Raw genomic sequence first — 17,513 nt, forward strand, 5'->3', positions numbered from 1 at the left:
TTTCTCATGCTTGTGTGGCAAGTACAGCATTGACTGAGCAATCTTCCAGGATTTCAGTCAACTGGTAAAGCTTCAGTTTCTAAATTCTTATGAGATGAGTCAGTGCCTGATCACTGTTTCTCCTCTTTTTTTTCAGTTCCATGTATGAATATTTCCATTTGCAAAATCATTAAGTTCCTTCTATTCTTTGTCCTTTTTTGTTTTAGACTTCTTTTTTGCTTTTTGTTTTTGTTGTTGTTGCTTTGTTTTTGTTTTGTTTTGTTTTAAGACAGGGTTTCTCTGTGTAGCCTTGGCTGTCCTTAAACTCACTAAGCTAGGCTGGCTTCAAACTCACTGAGATCCTCTCGCCTCTGCCTCCCAAGTGCTGAAATTAAAGGTGTGTGCTACCACCACCCGGCTCCCTTTTTCCACATTTGTGTATATTTGTGTGTGTTTGTGTAAGAGAGTGTGTATGTGCCGCAGTGTGCATGCAGCAGTCTGTCCCCTCTTCCACCATATGGTATTGGACTCAAGTCATGAGACTTGGAAGCAAGAACAGAACTTTTTACTGCTGGGTCATCTCACTGGCCCCAGTCCCTTCTTTCCTTCTTCTCTTCCTGACCTATACAGTATTCTGCATTTTATAATCTTCTTCTGCCTTACAGTCTTCTCCCTACCTGCTCTGTTAGTCCCAACTCCAAACCAGTTCGCTGCTCTGCTGAGCTTGCTGGAAAACATAGACACAGATACACACACACACACACTGTCTCTACCTTTACACAGACCATGAATGTTTCTATAGAATCTTAAATTTGTACTCTTCATGCTAACCTTTGCTGCTGAATGCCGTCACCAGAGGAAAGAATGCATAGAATTCTCTGCTCCACAGATCAAGGAAGGGGACACTAGCAGCATTCATCCTTCCCAAAGTCCTGAGACCTAATCTAAGGTGATGGCAATCCGTGGAATGTGGACTCAACTAAAAAGACCAATGTGCACACAGGAAGTTTAGTGATCTTTTTAACATGTCCATCCTCAGGCTCCTTCTCCAGCTCCAAGATATGCTGAAACTCAACAGCCCCACTAGCACAGTGAAAAAATAGTTACCCACAAGTTTCTGGGGCAAGCACAACAGGGCCGGAACACCTCCAAGGGCCAATTTAGAGATAACTGTCAAGATTTTACCTCCCGATCCTTCTTCAGATAAATCCCAACTCCCAATTTTTCTGTATTTAACCTAACTTAAAAGTTAGCTCAATACAAATACACTTCTCCATGGGGACAGGTGTTAAAGCCAGCAGGGGCAATTCTTCCATATTGCAGCTGCTCAAGGTAGCAGTAACGCTGAGATAAAAAACAGCTGAACAAATAATCTGACAGACACCTGGGAAGGAGATACCCACAGCAGGTTGCATGGGGGAAAGAACTCGTTTTCCTAGAAATCTACAAAGTTATGCTTATGTTCCTGGCTATGCATATAATTCAGGAAAGGTCTGAAAACTTCCACCTGGCCTTACCTATAAAAGAACTTAAGGCTGTGCACAAGCAGCAAAGAAATGCTAAGGTGGAATTATAAACCCCTTGGCACGATGCTAGAAGCACAACCCAACAGGCAGGTGCAGCCTCTCCCCAAACAGATACTTCAGGAAGCCTTGGTCACTTAGCAGCTGACCACTAAGTAAATGAACAAGTCTTTAAGAGGCCATACGGGACAAACACAGACTCTACAAAATTAGCTCAGAAAAATCTTTAAGAAAACAGTAGCAATATACATAATAATTAAGTTCAGAGTTGTCACAGTGTATTATTTAAAATGTCCAGCTTCTAACAAAAGTTCTAAGGTATGCAGAGACCACAGCCATATACAGGGATAAAAGAAACAGGCAGCTGGACTGGGACTGAAAAAGCATGGGATAAAACCGGACTCTCTGAACACGGCGGACAATGAGGGCTGCTGAGAAGCCAAGGACAATGGCACTGGGTTTTGATCCTACTTCATGTTCTGGCTTTGTGGGAGCCTAGCCAGTTTGGATGCTCACCTTCCTAGACCAAGATGGAGGGGAGAGGACCTTGGACTTTCCACAGTACAGGGAACCCTGACTGCTCTTCGGACTGGAGAGGGAGGGGGAAAGGAGTGGGGGGAGGGGGAGAGGAGTGGGAGAAGGGGGAGGGAAATGGGAGGCTGGGAGGAGGCAGGATTTTTTTTTTTCAATAAAAAATAAAAAAAAAGAAAAGAAAAGAAACAGGCAACAGAAATTGACTTTAAGGGAAGTTGAGTCCTAAAGAAACACTAATCAACCACTTTAAAAAAGTTTAAGAAAGTGTGTGAAAGAACCAAATAACAGTCTAAGACTTAGAAAGACGCCCAGCAGGCCAAGTGTGGGGTCTACAGCTCAGTGGTAGAGAACTTGACAGTACGATTCAGTCTCCAGTGCCAGCAAAAACAAGAACTCAACAACCATTGGCCTCGAGAGGTAAGGTTGTATTAGCAATAAATTCTATACATATTAGAATAGGGATAAGGAGACCCATGGACAACTCTAGGCCAGTAAAGATGGCATGTTCAATTGTGCAGATGGATTTATCAGTAAACATAATCAAATTCTTCTAAGGAACCGCCTTCAGGATCAGAGGATTTCAGTGGAAAGCTGGGGAAAGCCTATCAAAAAGGACAAAGCAGAAACAAAACATCCAGTTCTTTTAGCAGAGGGTGGACAAAGGAGGAGCAATTCCTGCTCTCCATCATAAAGCCAGCTATCAAAACACAAGAAAGGCATTACAGGAGATGTCTGTACTAAATTCCCCTATGAAGATAGATGCAAAGGTTCTAAACCAATTATTAGCAAACATTTTAGCTGTACACAGGAAAAGGAGATCATTTATCAGGACTAAGTAGAGCTGTCCAAGAAATAAAAATTTGGTTTAATGTTCAAATATCAACACTTTACAGAATGTCAAAAGAATAAAAGAGAAAATAAATATTCCTCTTTGCAAGCAGCAAAAACATATATTTAACATTTAACAAGCATTCATGGCAAACTCTCACAACAAACTAGGAGATCTGTTCAGTGTCATGAATGATCTCTATTTAAAAGGAGGTTATCCTTAGCTACTGTGAGTTCCTAACTACAATGGCTGTTTCATGTCCATAAGAGTCACTCTGCAGCCACCCCTGTCTTTCACAATGCTCCCAGAGCTGCAGGGAGCTCTCATTCAAAACTTTCGTCGGCACTGGATCTGCATAAGAACAAGCCAGCCAATAGTCAGGTAGGATGGAGCAGGGGCCTAGGGGCCCTCTCTGTTGAACTATTTCCTATTAATAGACTCAGAGAAAAGGAGAACTGTATGCAGTTGTGTACCCCCTGATGATAGCACTAGACTCCAGTGGAGAATTCCAATCCAATTCTCACAAAGATGGCCCTAAGTAGACTAAAGGGATCACAATGCAAAAGTCATAAGTCTAGGACAGGAACTGGGGAATGAGAGTATTGATAATGGCAGGGTAAAATAAGAGGGCCAAAGTAATCTGAAAACATTACATATATTTATAAAATTGCCAAAGTAGCAAAATCAATCAATAATAAAAGAAAAAAGAAAATTTGTGAATCCAGGGGAATATTCCTAGGAAAGAGAGCTGTCTAGAATAATCAGGATCCTGAATTTGGTTCCCAGCATGAGAAAAAAAAAGATTCAGACAAAAACTTACTTATTGTTAATACCATGTCTGACACTGAAGTGTTAAAATGCTTCCCCTGAGACTGAGCCTAAGTGGGGCAAAAGCTCTCTCCACTCTTTTTCCACATTATTCCGAATTCCTCACAACACTCAGTCAATCAAAAAGTAAAACACAATTATTGTAAAGGGAAAAAAGTAAGGCTTTGTCTTATTTATATAGAAACAACTCTATAAATTTATAAAATTAAACTGAACTGATACACACATGTGCGCGCACACACACACCCCTCCAATCAGAGGATAGAAAATCTACCTGCAAATACCAACCCATATCTCACATTACAAAACATCCTACTAAATAAAGTTACATCAAAACTAATTTCACATACAGTAGTATTAAATGATGTAAGACATAATGTATACATTTTATTCTAAAAAAAAAAACCACTGAAAGAAACTAACAAGAGTTATTATATACCATGTTCATAATTGGGTGAGCTATTGTTAAAAGATCAAACTTCCCCAACTGATGTTTAAATCCAATTTGTTGTTTGATCAAAATTAAACTGACAGGTTGAACATAAGATACACAAATGCCAAGAAGGAAGAGGAATAACAAGTGGCATAGGGAAGTGAGCCCTGCAGAGATGCTGTCCAACAGTGAGCCACCCACTAAGAGATGGAGTTAATCTTTCAGGGACCACCCAGGCCACCAGCCTGAAGTGGACACCTAGAGTAGGAGAGGTATTCTTGCCCCCCCCTTCTATGTGCTCCCTGGCTATGAAAACCCATTACACGATTTTGCAACCAATGGGGACAAAGCAAACCAGTACCGTGGTCCTGATCGGGAGCTTCCAGGTGGTAGCCATAGCCCAGCAGTGTGCGAACCGCCTCTCGAAGACTGTCTTTGTTTGACTTCTTGGTTCGGTCATCCAGGAGTGTATAGGGAACAAGACGAGGGTTTCTTCTGTTCTTCACATCCTGTATCAGGGAGAAGGTTTGCAGTCATCGGAGCCATGCAGCAGTGCTGGCGGTGGAAGTCAAGGTTTGGTGCAAGGGAAGCAAGCAGTCTGTGAGCTTAGCTACAGCCCCACAGCTAAAGACTTCATATGAGAGGAAGCACCATCAGGTTCTATTCTACCTTAACTTAGAAGGAACTGTGACTCTCTCTCTCTCTCTCTCTCTCTCTCTCTCTCTCTCACACACACACACACACACACACACACACACTTGCACACACATACTCACTGTTCAGGTAATCTAAGCTTGAAGACAAACCCTGTAATCTCAGGATTTAGGAAGCTGAGGCATAAGAATTGGTTTGGCTACATAGTGAGATCTTATCTCAAACACAGAAAAACAAGACACTCTAAAAGGCTGGACAGGTGCAAGGAGTCCTGCTTTATCTCCTCTTTTTCCCTTTCCTCCCACAAGTTTATAACAAATGTCTGACCATTTACTCCTCTCTGAAACCAAATAATATGGGTTGTTTGTGGGAACAGTGACATTTCAAAGCTTCCCTCTCCAAACAAGCATCAGCATCACCTTCCCACCAACACAGCTTCAAGTCCTACGTCTATTCTTCTTATTCTGACATGGCGCTGAGTTCTGCCACCTAAGCTTCCTGATATAGAACCACAGGAGCCTCATGGAGCAGTCTAAGGAGCGGCAAACTAGGAGTCTGATTTCTGAGCACGCTTGTGTTTGAGCTCAACTATGAGAGCAAGATAGAGGAAACTAGCAGCCAACTCTCTCCAAGAGCTCACAGCGTATTCCTGAACCAGATACTGTCTGAACCAGGAAGGTGAAAACGCAAAGTGTTCATCATTCGGACAGTAGGCAGCAACACGTGGGGCCAGAAGGTAAAGTCACACACACACACACACACACACACACACACACACACACACACTTTTATAAAGTTAAACCAAGCCTAGTTTTTCAACATTCTTTGAAATGGTAAAAGGCTTTCAAAATACATTTTCAAACCATCTTTTAGTCTTTATATTGAAACATATTCTGAAGCTTTGAGCAATTATCCATGTTCCCCCTGAAGATCTTCTAGTAAGGGCATCCCACCATGAGCTACCACAAGCTACTGTAAGAACGAAATGAAGAACTTTAGCTCTGGCATCAGAGGACTTGAACTTAGTCCCGTGTTGTGTACTGATGACTGGGCAGTACTGGGCAAACTCTTCTACCTAAGGTTCTGAGCCTACTGTTGTGAACTGAAAATGAGACTCTTTCTTCCTTGGTAGAAATGGTGTGAGTTCAACATGGCAACTACAAAACTCTAAGCTTAGTAGCAGCACCTAATAATCTGCCAGGTGCCAGGCACCGCTGCTACCTTTTGCATTATACAATGAAGTCGGACATTGTTGATGAGGGAAACAGGCACACAGGATTTTGACGGCAAGAGAAATTAAGCTGTGGCAAAGGGGTGGGGCTAAATTGTGCTTTCACTTCGCTGCACTGCCTCCACCGCTCCTCAAAGACTGCCAGCTATTCCTGGGAGTGCCTCTACATCAGGAAATAACCCACGACCACTAATCCTTTACTCTGAAATCTAGAGAACTCCGAAAATTTGTTTTCCTTTTCCCTAAACTAAACAAAAACTCATTTGGTGCGCTGAACCACGACTTTACTTAGTCTTGGGGGTGTGATCAAGCTGAGATTGCACTGGAGAAGTAATCTGCTGTCTACTGGTCCCTAAGAGTGCTCTGTAGCATGTAATACAGCATCTTACCACTCTGCAAAACAACACAGGACAAAATTTTAGACGGAATCCTGATAACCAGAGCTGGGATTCAGGAACTGGATCTACTTTAATTTCACTGTAGTTCAGTCTCTGTGTTTCAAAGTCCCTCCTGAACAGACTCAAGGAAAGCAATGCCTAAAACCATACTACAAACCTTACTCTTGCAATATGATCCACTTGGTGCAAGCTAGGGCTTGTAGCTCAGCTAACATCTGTTGTCATATCACACAGAGCTACAGTCAATAAATTTCTTTCTTTAATGGATTTATAATAGATGCGTATATGGTTGGTGGTGAAGCATTGCCTACCACAGCACACATGTGGAAGTCAGCAGACAAGTTTGTTGAGTTGGTTTTCCCCTTCCACCTTTACGTGGGTCGTGAGATTGCAACTCAGGCTGCTAAGCTTGAGAAGCGAGCACTTTGTCTACTGGCCCTACTGAACCACCTTAGTGGTCCAGTGGTGAAGAGATGCTTTGACCAGAAGACTAAATACACTAAGGTGTGGTGATATTGTGTTTGTGCTGTAATAAAGCTTGTATTAAGATCAGAGTGTGGAGCTAGTCACAGTAGTTAACCCTGGAGGCCAGGCAGTGATGGCACACACCTTTAATCCCAGCACTCGGGAGACAGAGGCAGACGGATCTCTGTGAATTCAAGGCAACCCTGGGATAGGCAAGGATGAATCAGTCTAAAAGAGAAACAGAGCTCACACCTTTGATCTCAACACTAGGGAGGGGGAGACAGGAGTGATATGGCTAGGCAGAGAGAGGAATAGAAGGTGGGAGGAGACAGGAGCTCAGAACATTCAGTCTGAGGATTCTTAGAGACAGCGCCCCTTGGATCTGAGGATTTGGTAGATGTCAAAGCTCTCTCTAATGGCTGGATGCTCTGCTTCTCTGATCTCTCAGCTTTCACCCCCTAATATCGGACTCTGGGTTTTTATTATAAAGACTAATTAGGATTTCACTTCACTAAGATGTCTAGGTGAGCCGTGGAAAGCCACGACTTCATCCCTTCTGATGAAAATAACTGCCTGCACTCAGAGACTCCTGGGTACCTGCTGGATGCCGTAAGTCCAGCCCTGCCGGATTCGATCCCGGGCCCACACGTTGTGAGCATTTTCGGCCAACTTGTCCACCATTGCTTCCTGAGAGGGGGTGAGTTTTATAAAGCTCAGATCCATGGGGGCAGGCTTGTATCCACTGGTCAGCTGGTAACTGCAAAGCAAACAGAGAAACTTCAAATCACCCATTTTGTTGAAATCCTGGGACAGTCCTGCCCTGGTTCATCTAATCCCAATCATTCTGTTGAAGACTGTGGTGACCAGGCCAAAAGAGCAGTCAGTAAGCTTAAGTCCCTTTTGTGTTAGTTGCTACCTGGGTAGCTAGAAAAGTCATGGGATCTTTACATTTCTGTGTGCAAGCCAACAAAATATTTAGAGAAACAGCTTACCTATCTCTAAAGGTAGAAAGGACCTGTGTGTTCCTAATAGTTGAGGTTGGGGGGCGGTGCTGAAAACAAAAATATTGATTATCTAAAATGAACAAGGCTTTCTCCTCATGGAGAGAGAGAGAGAGAGAGAGAGAGAGAGAGAGAGAGAGAGAGAGAGAGAATGCATAAATGTCAACAGAGGCCAGAGGACACCATCAGACCCTCAGACCCCTGGAGCTGGAGCTGCATACAGTTGTGAACTTCCTAACATAGGTGTTGACAACCAAAGCCAGGGCTTCTGTAAGAGCAATATGCATTCTTAACCACTAAGCCATTTCTCCAACCTTATATTGTTTTTCTTCAACTTTGTGATAAAGTTATATATTTTGTTATATATACATATGTATATATGTGTGTGTATTCATATGTTATATATATACATATATATACATATATATACATATAGTGTGTGTGTGTGTGTGTGTGTGTGTGTGTACTTATGTGTTCCTGTTTATGGAGGCCAAACATAATGTCAAGTATCTTCATCGATCTCCATCTTGATTTTTGAGACAGGGTTTCTCAATGGACTTGGAGCTCACAGATATGGCTAGGCTAGCTGTCCAGTGAGCTCCCACCTGCCCACTGCTGGGATTACATGAAAACACCACCATACCCATCTTTTTAGTGGACACTGGGGTCCTACTTAGGGGCTTCTATCTAATTAACTATCAGCAAGGGCACAAAGATAATAAAGATCAATCTACAAATCATTCACTAAAGCCAACACTCATGCAAACCATCCTCAAAGAGAAAAAGCTGCCTTCCAGCAAGAAAAGTTAATAGGGACTTTCCTGGCGTGTAAAACATATTGAAGAGGCACTTTTAATGGGTGGAGGGAAGGAGGAATGCCTTCTTAATAAAATACTGTAGACAAGTTCTGTTTATGTGAAACCAGACAGTCCTGACATTTTAAGCCCTCTCCCTAGATGGATTCTCTCCAAATTGCTTTAATCTGTGAATGATCTCAGTGAGAGCCATAAAACCCCATATATATTTGTTATTTTAAGTTGTGTCATAATTAATTGACACTCATTTTCAAATATGTGTACACATGTGCAAATGTACATGTGTGGAGGAGGCAGGAGTTCATCCTTAAATGTCATTCCTCTGGTGCCATGTACCTTGTCTTTTGAGACAGAATCTCACTGGCCTAGAACTCACCAAGATGACTAGGGTACATAACCAGAAAGCCCCAGGAAGCCACCTGTAATGGTTGCCCCAGGGCTGAATTTTCACATGTGCACCATTATGCCCATTTTTTAAAAAAATGGGTTCCAAGAAAGCAAACTCGGGTTTACAAGCCAAGCAGTTTACCACCTGAGTCATCACCCAGAACTGTAAACTGCAACTCAGTTCACCTGGGATTCTATCGCCCTGTGCAAGGAAAGAAGGAAGCTTTACATGAATGTGCTTAAATAGCTAATAATCTCATTCAAACTAAAGTGTCTACCGCTTCACCTGAACCACTTCACATTCACTCCTTTAACTTCAAATCATCTCACACAGTAAAGATAAATACAGGCATCGTTGAAAGTCATATATTCAACTGACTGGATTGGAGGCTGCTGATAAAATGAATGCATCACAGGGAGTGGGCATTACTGAAACAACTTTTGTATCCTAAGAAAGAATCTGGGAATCAAATCAAGGACTAGGGAGATGGCTCCATAAGGTAAGTGCTCCCTGTGTAAGTGTGAGGATCTAAGTTTATATCCGCCAAACCCATGATAAACTGGATCCCATAGTACCCATGTCTGCAATCCTAACACTCCTACAGTAAAGTGAGCAGCAGAGACCAAAGAAGATCTCCAAATGTTCACAGGTCAGCTAGCCTTGGGCACACAGTGGCAGATAAAGCTTGACTCAAACAAGGTAGGTAAGGATCTGAACCTGAGGCTCTACTTTGACCTCTACATACATCCCACAGCACATGCAAGGTCACAGTCGTATACATGAACAGCCACAAACATAGGAGCCAAATCACTAAATCAAACTGGGCATTTTAAAGGAACATATAAAACTATTCTATTTCCTCACACTAATGTTATTTAATAAGGTACACAGCAATCAACCAATGACTCATATGAAGTACCATCTTCCTGGAAAAACCAAGAGCTCAGATTTTTTGACAAAAGAAAATTGACGTCAATCTTGAAAGCTTAATAGCTTGAAATAAAGCTTCAAATTGATGCCAGAAAAACTAGCAAGAAATAAAGGAATGATTCTTGTAACGATTCTTGAAAAGCAAAATCCAGTAGCCTTTCAACAACAGGTCCATCTATGCATTACATCCTACCTTCCAGAACTCTCTGAAAAAAAACTCCTAACAATCATAACTAGAGCCATCTCTTCTTTCACATATTTGTTGAACAGTAGCTTTTTACTACATCTACTTCAACATGCCAGCTCCTTGTGCCAATAACTACATAGTTAACTCATTAAGTGTATATACATATGTACATTATATACATAATATATAATTAAGCATGTATATAACTCTAATCCATTTACTTGACAAAGTACCAACGTTCTTTTGCAATTACTATCTTTTAGTTTTATTTTGACATGTACATAATCTAATAAAATAAAATAAGAGCTTTGGTCTGGGCATTGGTTTTCTTTAAAGTCAAATTTCGTTTTTAAATACTACATGAAAAAGAACAAAAGGAAGTAGAGTGGTGGTGGTGCACGCCTTTAATTCTAGTACTCAGGAGGCAAAGGCAGGTGGATCTCCATGAGTTCGAGGCCAGACTTGAGTACAAAGTGAGTTCTAGGACTGTTATACAGAAAAGCTTTGTCTTGAAAACCCAGAGAGAGAGAGAGAGAGAACAAAAGTAAACCAAACCAATCCCACTGAACTGCCCATTCTACCTGCATCAAAATCCCTGAAGATGCAAACCAAAGAGAAAGCATTGATATCACTTGTGTGAATAGATGGGGATCCTGGGAAGTGGCAGACCAGTTTTTTACTCCATTCCCACAGAACCCACAGACTTCCTAAGTGGGTACTGTAAACTAGCCTAAAAGAGATCAAAGTGTCATAGCCAAACATGGCATAACACCAACGCTTAACAAGCCCCTGTGTTTCCCTGCCCACCCCCACCCTACTTAGTATGAGTCAAGTTCAACGAAGCTGAGAAATCACTGTCATGAAAGACGCGTAGTAAAGATGAGAAGACGAAGCCCAGGTTAAGTGGGTGTTAGCTGTAAATCTCAATAGGAAATCAGCTCTTCTACGGCCTTGGAACAAATGGGGACACGTCCAATGACTGCACAGTGGAGATATGAACAGCATGTCCTGCTGGAAGCACATCTAGGAAGGAACACTTGGCTGACATTTTCATGGAAAGGGTATAGAGAATGCTCAAACAACGCTTTCCAGAAAACAACTAGAGCAGAATTAATTTGAAACAGAAATTAGAATTGGGAATATCAAGGCATATATTTTTTCTAATATCTCGCTTACTTTTGTTGGTTTTAAAATAAATATTGAATGTAGTGAGGTGCTCACACCTCAGTTCCTTCTACCTGGGATTTTCCTGTACTTTCAGCTGTCGTGAGTCAAAGGCAATGGATCATTTCAAGAGAGAAGGACTGGTCACTACATAACTTAGTAGACACCATCTTTTCAAAGAGAGGGTAGGAAACACAATGTAGTGTGTGGAGGTGGAGATAAAGTTTTAATAAAAAACTGAAACAATTTCCATTAGATTGTGACAATGTCTAGGGACTGTGAATCTATTTTCAAGATACACAGTAATCAAGTAAAGGTATCACTTCAAAATATAAACACAGGGGACTAAGGAAATGGCTCGGTGGGGAAAAGTACTTGCCACACAAGCCTGATGATCCAAATTTGGGTCCTCCAGAACCTGGTGAAAGCCAGGTATAGTAATATAAGCATTTGTAATTCCAGTGTCCACTACTCAGAGATGAGACATTGAGGCAAGGGAGTCTCCAAGGGCTCATGGACCAGGTAGCCTGGCTTATGTAGTGGCAAAGAGACAAGGTAGAAAGGTTGTTCTCTGATCAGTGTGAACCTACACTGGTGTGGGAAGTCCTTCTGTATATGTGTTGCTTTGATTGGCGAATGAAGAAAGAAGCTGCTTTCGGCCAATCACTTAACAGAATATAGCCAGGCTGGGAGAGAGAGAGTAGATAGAGTCAAGGAGACGCCATGGAGACACCAGAGGAGAAAGACGTTAGCTGCCAGCTAGAACCTTGCTGGTAGGCTACGAGCCTCATGGTAAAATATAAAATAATAGAAATGGGATAATTTAAGAGATAAGAGTGAGAAGTATGTATAAGCTATAGACCAAGCAGTGTTGTAATTAAAACAGTTTCTGTGTGCTTATTTCAGGGCTGAGCAGCCAGGAATGAACTAACAGCTTCTGTCAACACTACACCACACACAAAAAGTGTACATACACACAAATACACATACAGTGTGTGCATATGTGGTGTACATGTGTGCATGTTTCTACATGTGCGTGTATACATGAGGATTTGTTTATCAGCATGTGAATAACCAAGTATGATGTCCATAATCCTCCTCCATTCCTCTTCCACTTTACTCACTGAGGCAGGGTCTCTCAATAAGAGCTCACCACCACCAATGCAGCATGTCTCCCTAGCCAGCTTGCTCGAGGGATCCTGTCTCCACCTTCTGAGGCTGCAAGCTCATCATGCCCAACTGGTATTTATGTGAATCTATACTCCTATCTCCACACTTGAAGGCAAGCACTTGACTCCCGAGCTATCTTCCCGGTCTTGTAAAATTTTGAAATCTAGATTGTATAGCTAAGTACACAGGCGGTCTGTCTCCTCCAAGGTTTATTCCAAGGTGCTGAAGATACACACCTACTATCAGATAAGGGTGAGCCACTCAACTTACTTCTTGGGCAGCTTCATCTTCTTCACCTTCTCCTCAGCATGCTCATCGGCTATACCAACATGACATCCTAATGCCAGCAAAGTCCTGAGAAACAAGAACAAGAGATGAGCGTGAATAACTACTTTCCTACACCCCAAAACACCCAGCACAAGAGCATGTGGTGGGAGACCTCAACTTCCACCCTGCAAAAGAGCACAAGACTCTGACTCCAAAGGTAAAGGAAACTTGTATCCATAGGTTATATACTTCCAGGGGAGGGGAAAGCCAACAAACAACTGAAATGGCACAAATGCTTAGCATTGAAAAGTTGGACCCTCCCTCAATCCTCTTCTACATGTTTCATTTTCTCAACCTTGGGTGTCCTCAGGTCTTCTGTGTTGTGCTAGCCTGGAGATCTCTGCACATGCCAAATCACATACCTAGATTTGCACATGTGTGTTAGCACTATTGCGTTCTACTTTTTACCCTAATGAGTGTATACAGGAGCTATTTCTCTGTAACTTGCTATTTTAATATTCCCCAACAACCTTCATGCCATTGCTCTCTCATGTAAAGCTGATTCCTTTAAAACTCCAACGGGATTTTTTTATTGTACTTCTGTTTTTTAAATTATCTTATGTGTATGAATGATTTGTCTAAATGCATATATGTCCACTGTGTGCAAGTCTGGTGGCTGTGAAGGTCAGAAAAGGATACCAGATTTTCTGGAACTGGAGTTATGGATGATTTTGAGCCACAATGTGGGTTCTTAGAACTGAACCTAGGTCCTCTACAAAACATTTATTGTTCTTACCTGCTGAACTATCTCTCCAGTGCTATTTATTATATTCTTTAAATATTTTACTTATTAATTTGATTTATTTATGTAGATGGATATACATTTGAGTGGTAGTCAGAAAACAGCTTGTGGGAGTCAGTTTTCTCCTTTTACTGTGTATGTCCCGGGGATCAAATTTCATTTCTCAGGCTTGGTGGCAAGGGCTTTCAAATGCTGAACGATTTCATCACTGAAGAGAACTATTTGTTTTTATTATTGAAACTGAAACATGTTTAACCCATTTTCTTTTAATAGACTTTTAGGGCTATTTTCATTCTTCCACTGTTTTTAAACAATACTATACTGAATTACCAAATACACCTAATACATACTAGAACCAAATACTACCTAATATCCATCTATATATCTAGATATTCATATACATGGATGTCTGTCCATATATTTTATCTAGCTATCTAGATATAATTGCATGGATGGATGGGTGAGTGGAAAAACATTATTGATAAAATAAAGACTTTACCTATTACAACAAGGCTAACCAGCAACAGAATAGAAAATTGCCTCATAGAGTGAATCCAAGTTGTATTTATTTAATAACAGTGACCTGGGGCAGAAAGTATGTTAACTATTGTCCTTTATTCAATCCTTTATCCATTCAGTAAGTATTTGTTAAGTGCTGAAATTGCTGAGTCCTGGGCAACACACAGTAGGAACTTCTGATGCAGGTCTTGGGATCAATGAGACACGCAGAGGGCTATGACATTATCAACTGGGGATGCCAAAGCCAGCTCTGAAGTAATTAAAGGATGACAATAATGTTTGGATTTATCTTAAATTCAGGTAATTAAGTCTGTGAGTACATGCCCTCTAAGAAATCTGATTATACCATAACTCCTAAACTGGTATATATGTGTGTAGAGTGTGTGTGTGTGTGTGTGTGTGTGTGTGTACGTGTGTGTGTGCGTGTCCTATGAGAATTTTAAAGCTCTTATGCTCCTATTAAGGAAAACTGGTCCCTCAAAATTATACTTTGCAAAGGTAGGGACTATGAATTTATGCTGACAACTTACGTTGTTATATGGATAATGACACTGAAGGCCCGGCCTGTAGAAAATTCTGTTGGTGTCTGTCACCTTCTTATGGACTTTTTGTTCAGTTTCATTTTGTTTTAATGATGTGTACGTGTATGGGCTTTCCACATGAGTGCAGTGGCTGGAGTTGGACCCAAGGGAGTGTGGATCCTCTGACAGAGCAATATGCACTCTGAATCACTGTGCCCTCTCTCTAGCCTTTCCCTGTGGGCTCTAACAAGAGTCAGAGGCTTCTACAAACTGTAGGGTCACCTTCTCAGTACAGATTCCAGCAGCCTTTTAATCCCGTTCCCAGAAAACACTTCCTAGAGGAAGTGTGGCTTCATCTCACACAGAGAGTGACCATCATAGGCAGGGCCTGAACAAAGACACAGGGCAGTGGGAATCCACCAGGTTACTGCTGTGGATAAGGCCTTTTGCAAGAAAGCTTTATAGAACTCCCGCAGTGAGCAGACAGTGCGAGCAAGAAGGTTCTCACAAATAACTACAGTAAAGCCAGATAAGGTTAGAACTAAGGGCAAGTTACATTTTTAATAAGCAGTTTTGAGATCTACCCTAATAATAACTAACACTCAAAAGTGAGGCTTTATGCGTATAAAGGGTTGGCTAAGCAAGGAAAGGCTTCAGACTGCAGACAGCACGGATGTCTATAGGAGCCGAGGTCTGTAGATGTGTGTGGTGGGGAGAGCAGAGCTGATGGAGAAGAGGGACATTTGTAAGTTACAGGTAGAAAGAAACCTGAGCCCAAGCTTGGCATCTTCTCTAAGCACAGTAAAAGTCTCTTGCTTATTGTGTCTCACTAGTTTTTTATGTTAACTCCAGTGAGTCACTGTATGAAGGTATCTGATCTCTCTTCCAGATCATCCCCTGAAGGTGTTTTTTGATTGAGAGGAACATTTAAATAGACTGACTTTGTGCTATGTGAAACCCCAAGAAAACACTGGCCATTCTCAAGCCAAGAGCTGTGTTTAAGAATTCCCTGGACTCTGAGCATTGCTCTTGGTTCTGTGGACTAGCCCATTACAATTACATATGCCACCAATCCAGTATGTATCACTTGGTCTGTGTCTTTTTCTCACTGCTTCTGTGTATGAATATGTCTGTGCCTCTTCTGTCCAACTCTGTGTGTACCTGTCTGTATGTTTGTCTGTCTGTCTCTGTCTATCTCTGCCTCTATATAAGTGTATCTGTGTGTCTATCCATCTTCTTCTGTATGTGTGTGTCTGTGTGTGTGTGCTTCAGTGTGTCTTTGTCTCCTCTCTCTCTCCCCAACCACCACACCCCAGTGTGTGTGTGTGTGTGTGTGTGTGTGTGTGTGTTTGTATCCCAAGAACCTGGTATGCTTGATGGTGTAAATGTGTGTAGGAGCAGTGAGGCTTTATCCTCTCTAATCTCACTTTTAAAGACGCAGGTAAAATCAGTGAACCAGAAACCATATGCATGCACACTACTTAGCTGTGAGAAACAAAAAGGAAATGTTCAGAATGGAGTCATGAACAGAATCATTAGCATTCCCTTCAGGGAAACACACTACACACGGGCGTCCACGGATTCATCAACCCAGTCACAAGGAGCGCTTGGAAGGAAGATGCGATTATACACAGCAGTCAAAGCGTTAGCACACTCCATGCAAATCGGACATTTCTACACTCAGTGGGCCTAGCTGCCAATTGTTCCAGCGGCAAGGAATGCACTGCAAATTTAAGTAAATTGTTTTGTACAAAATGGGGACATAACAAGCCGCCATGAATTACAGAACAAAATGTATGAATGTTATGTCATGACTACAAACAAAAGCTAGAGTTCCAGAGTGTGAGAACTGGTCATGGTGACACGGACTATATTCCTTAGCCCAACCATCTTGGTCATTTTCTGCCTTCAGGAGGTTCCATTGACCCCCATCTAGGAACTAACCAGCTAACCCTGTGTTCATTCCTAATGTGTTTTTCTCCATGACATTAAACTTCATCAGCCATATGTGGGATGCTCCTGAGCCTAAAGCCTAGCATCTGAAACATCATTTGGGTTGTATATTCTGAGTCTGTGGTAAAGTGCCTTCAGTATGAATTATTCCTTGCTTTTTACAAACAGGAAACAAAGGAAAGGGACAAACACAGAAGTGCATAAGGGAGTAATTTGATCAGAGCCATTTCGATAAGACACTAAGGATGGATGTGGTGGTAGGCAGGGGCTATAGGGGCTGGAGACATGGCTCAGCAGTTAAGAACACTTGCTGCTCTTCCAGAGGATCCAAATTCTGTCTCTGGGACCATGTTAGGTATCCCACTACTACCTATAACCTCAGCTCCAAGAGATCTGACACCTCTTCTAGCCTCCACGAGTATACACACACACACACACACACACACCAAATAACAATAAAAGTTACAGGATTTAAAGTAACATTTTAAAAATCTGAAAACATAATCCTTTATTTATTCCATCCCAATCACATTGTTTATTCAGAGGAAAATAGTATATCCCCAATGTCCACCAGTCGAGTCAATAAAAAAAAAAAATTAAAGATATTCTAGGGGGTGGGGAGATGGTACTGAGTCAGTGCTTGCTGTGCAAGTATGAGGACTTCAACTGGATACCCAGAAGCCTCGTGCAGAAACCCATGCAGCAGTACATGTCTGTAAACCGAGAACTAAAGAGACACAGAAGAGAGAGGATCGCTGGGGCTTGCTGACCAGCCAGATTAGTCAAATTGGTGAGCTCCAGGTTCAGCGAGAGGCCCTGTCTCAGAAAATAAGGTGGCAAGCACTCCAGAATGGCACTGGTGTCAAACTTGCTCATGAGTGCCTGTGTGTACACATTTGCGTGCACACACACACACACACAC

The 17,513-nt window shown here is 41.8% G+C and overlaps 1 protein-coding gene across 2 annotated transcripts in view; it reads right to left on the reverse strand.

Annotated features, from left to right (window-relative positions):
- Ryr2 (ryanodine receptor 2) overlaps positions 1-17,513 on the reverse strand; it is a 565,815-nt gene that overhangs the window by 215,562 nt on the left and 332,740 nt on the right. For both annotated transcript variants that reach the window (XM_057787812.1, XM_057787811.1), the window contains 3 exons: positions 12,800-12,883; positions 7,472-7,631; positions 4,488-4,635 (listed from right to left, as the gene is read on the reverse strand). In XM_057787812.1, coding sequence (XP_057643795.1) covers positions 4,488-4,635; positions 7,472-7,631; positions 12,800-12,883 — 392 coding nt within the window. The remainder of the gene's footprint in view (positions 1-4,487; positions 4,636-7,471; positions 7,632-12,799; positions 12,884-17,513) is intronic.

This window comes from Chionomys nivalis, chromosome 13 (assembly GCF_950005125.1).
Source record: "Chionomys nivalis chromosome 13, mChiNiv1.1, whole genome shotgun sequence".
NCBI classification, from domain to species: domain Eukaryota; kingdom Metazoa; phylum Chordata; class Mammalia; order Rodentia; family Cricetidae; genus Chionomys; species Chionomys nivalis.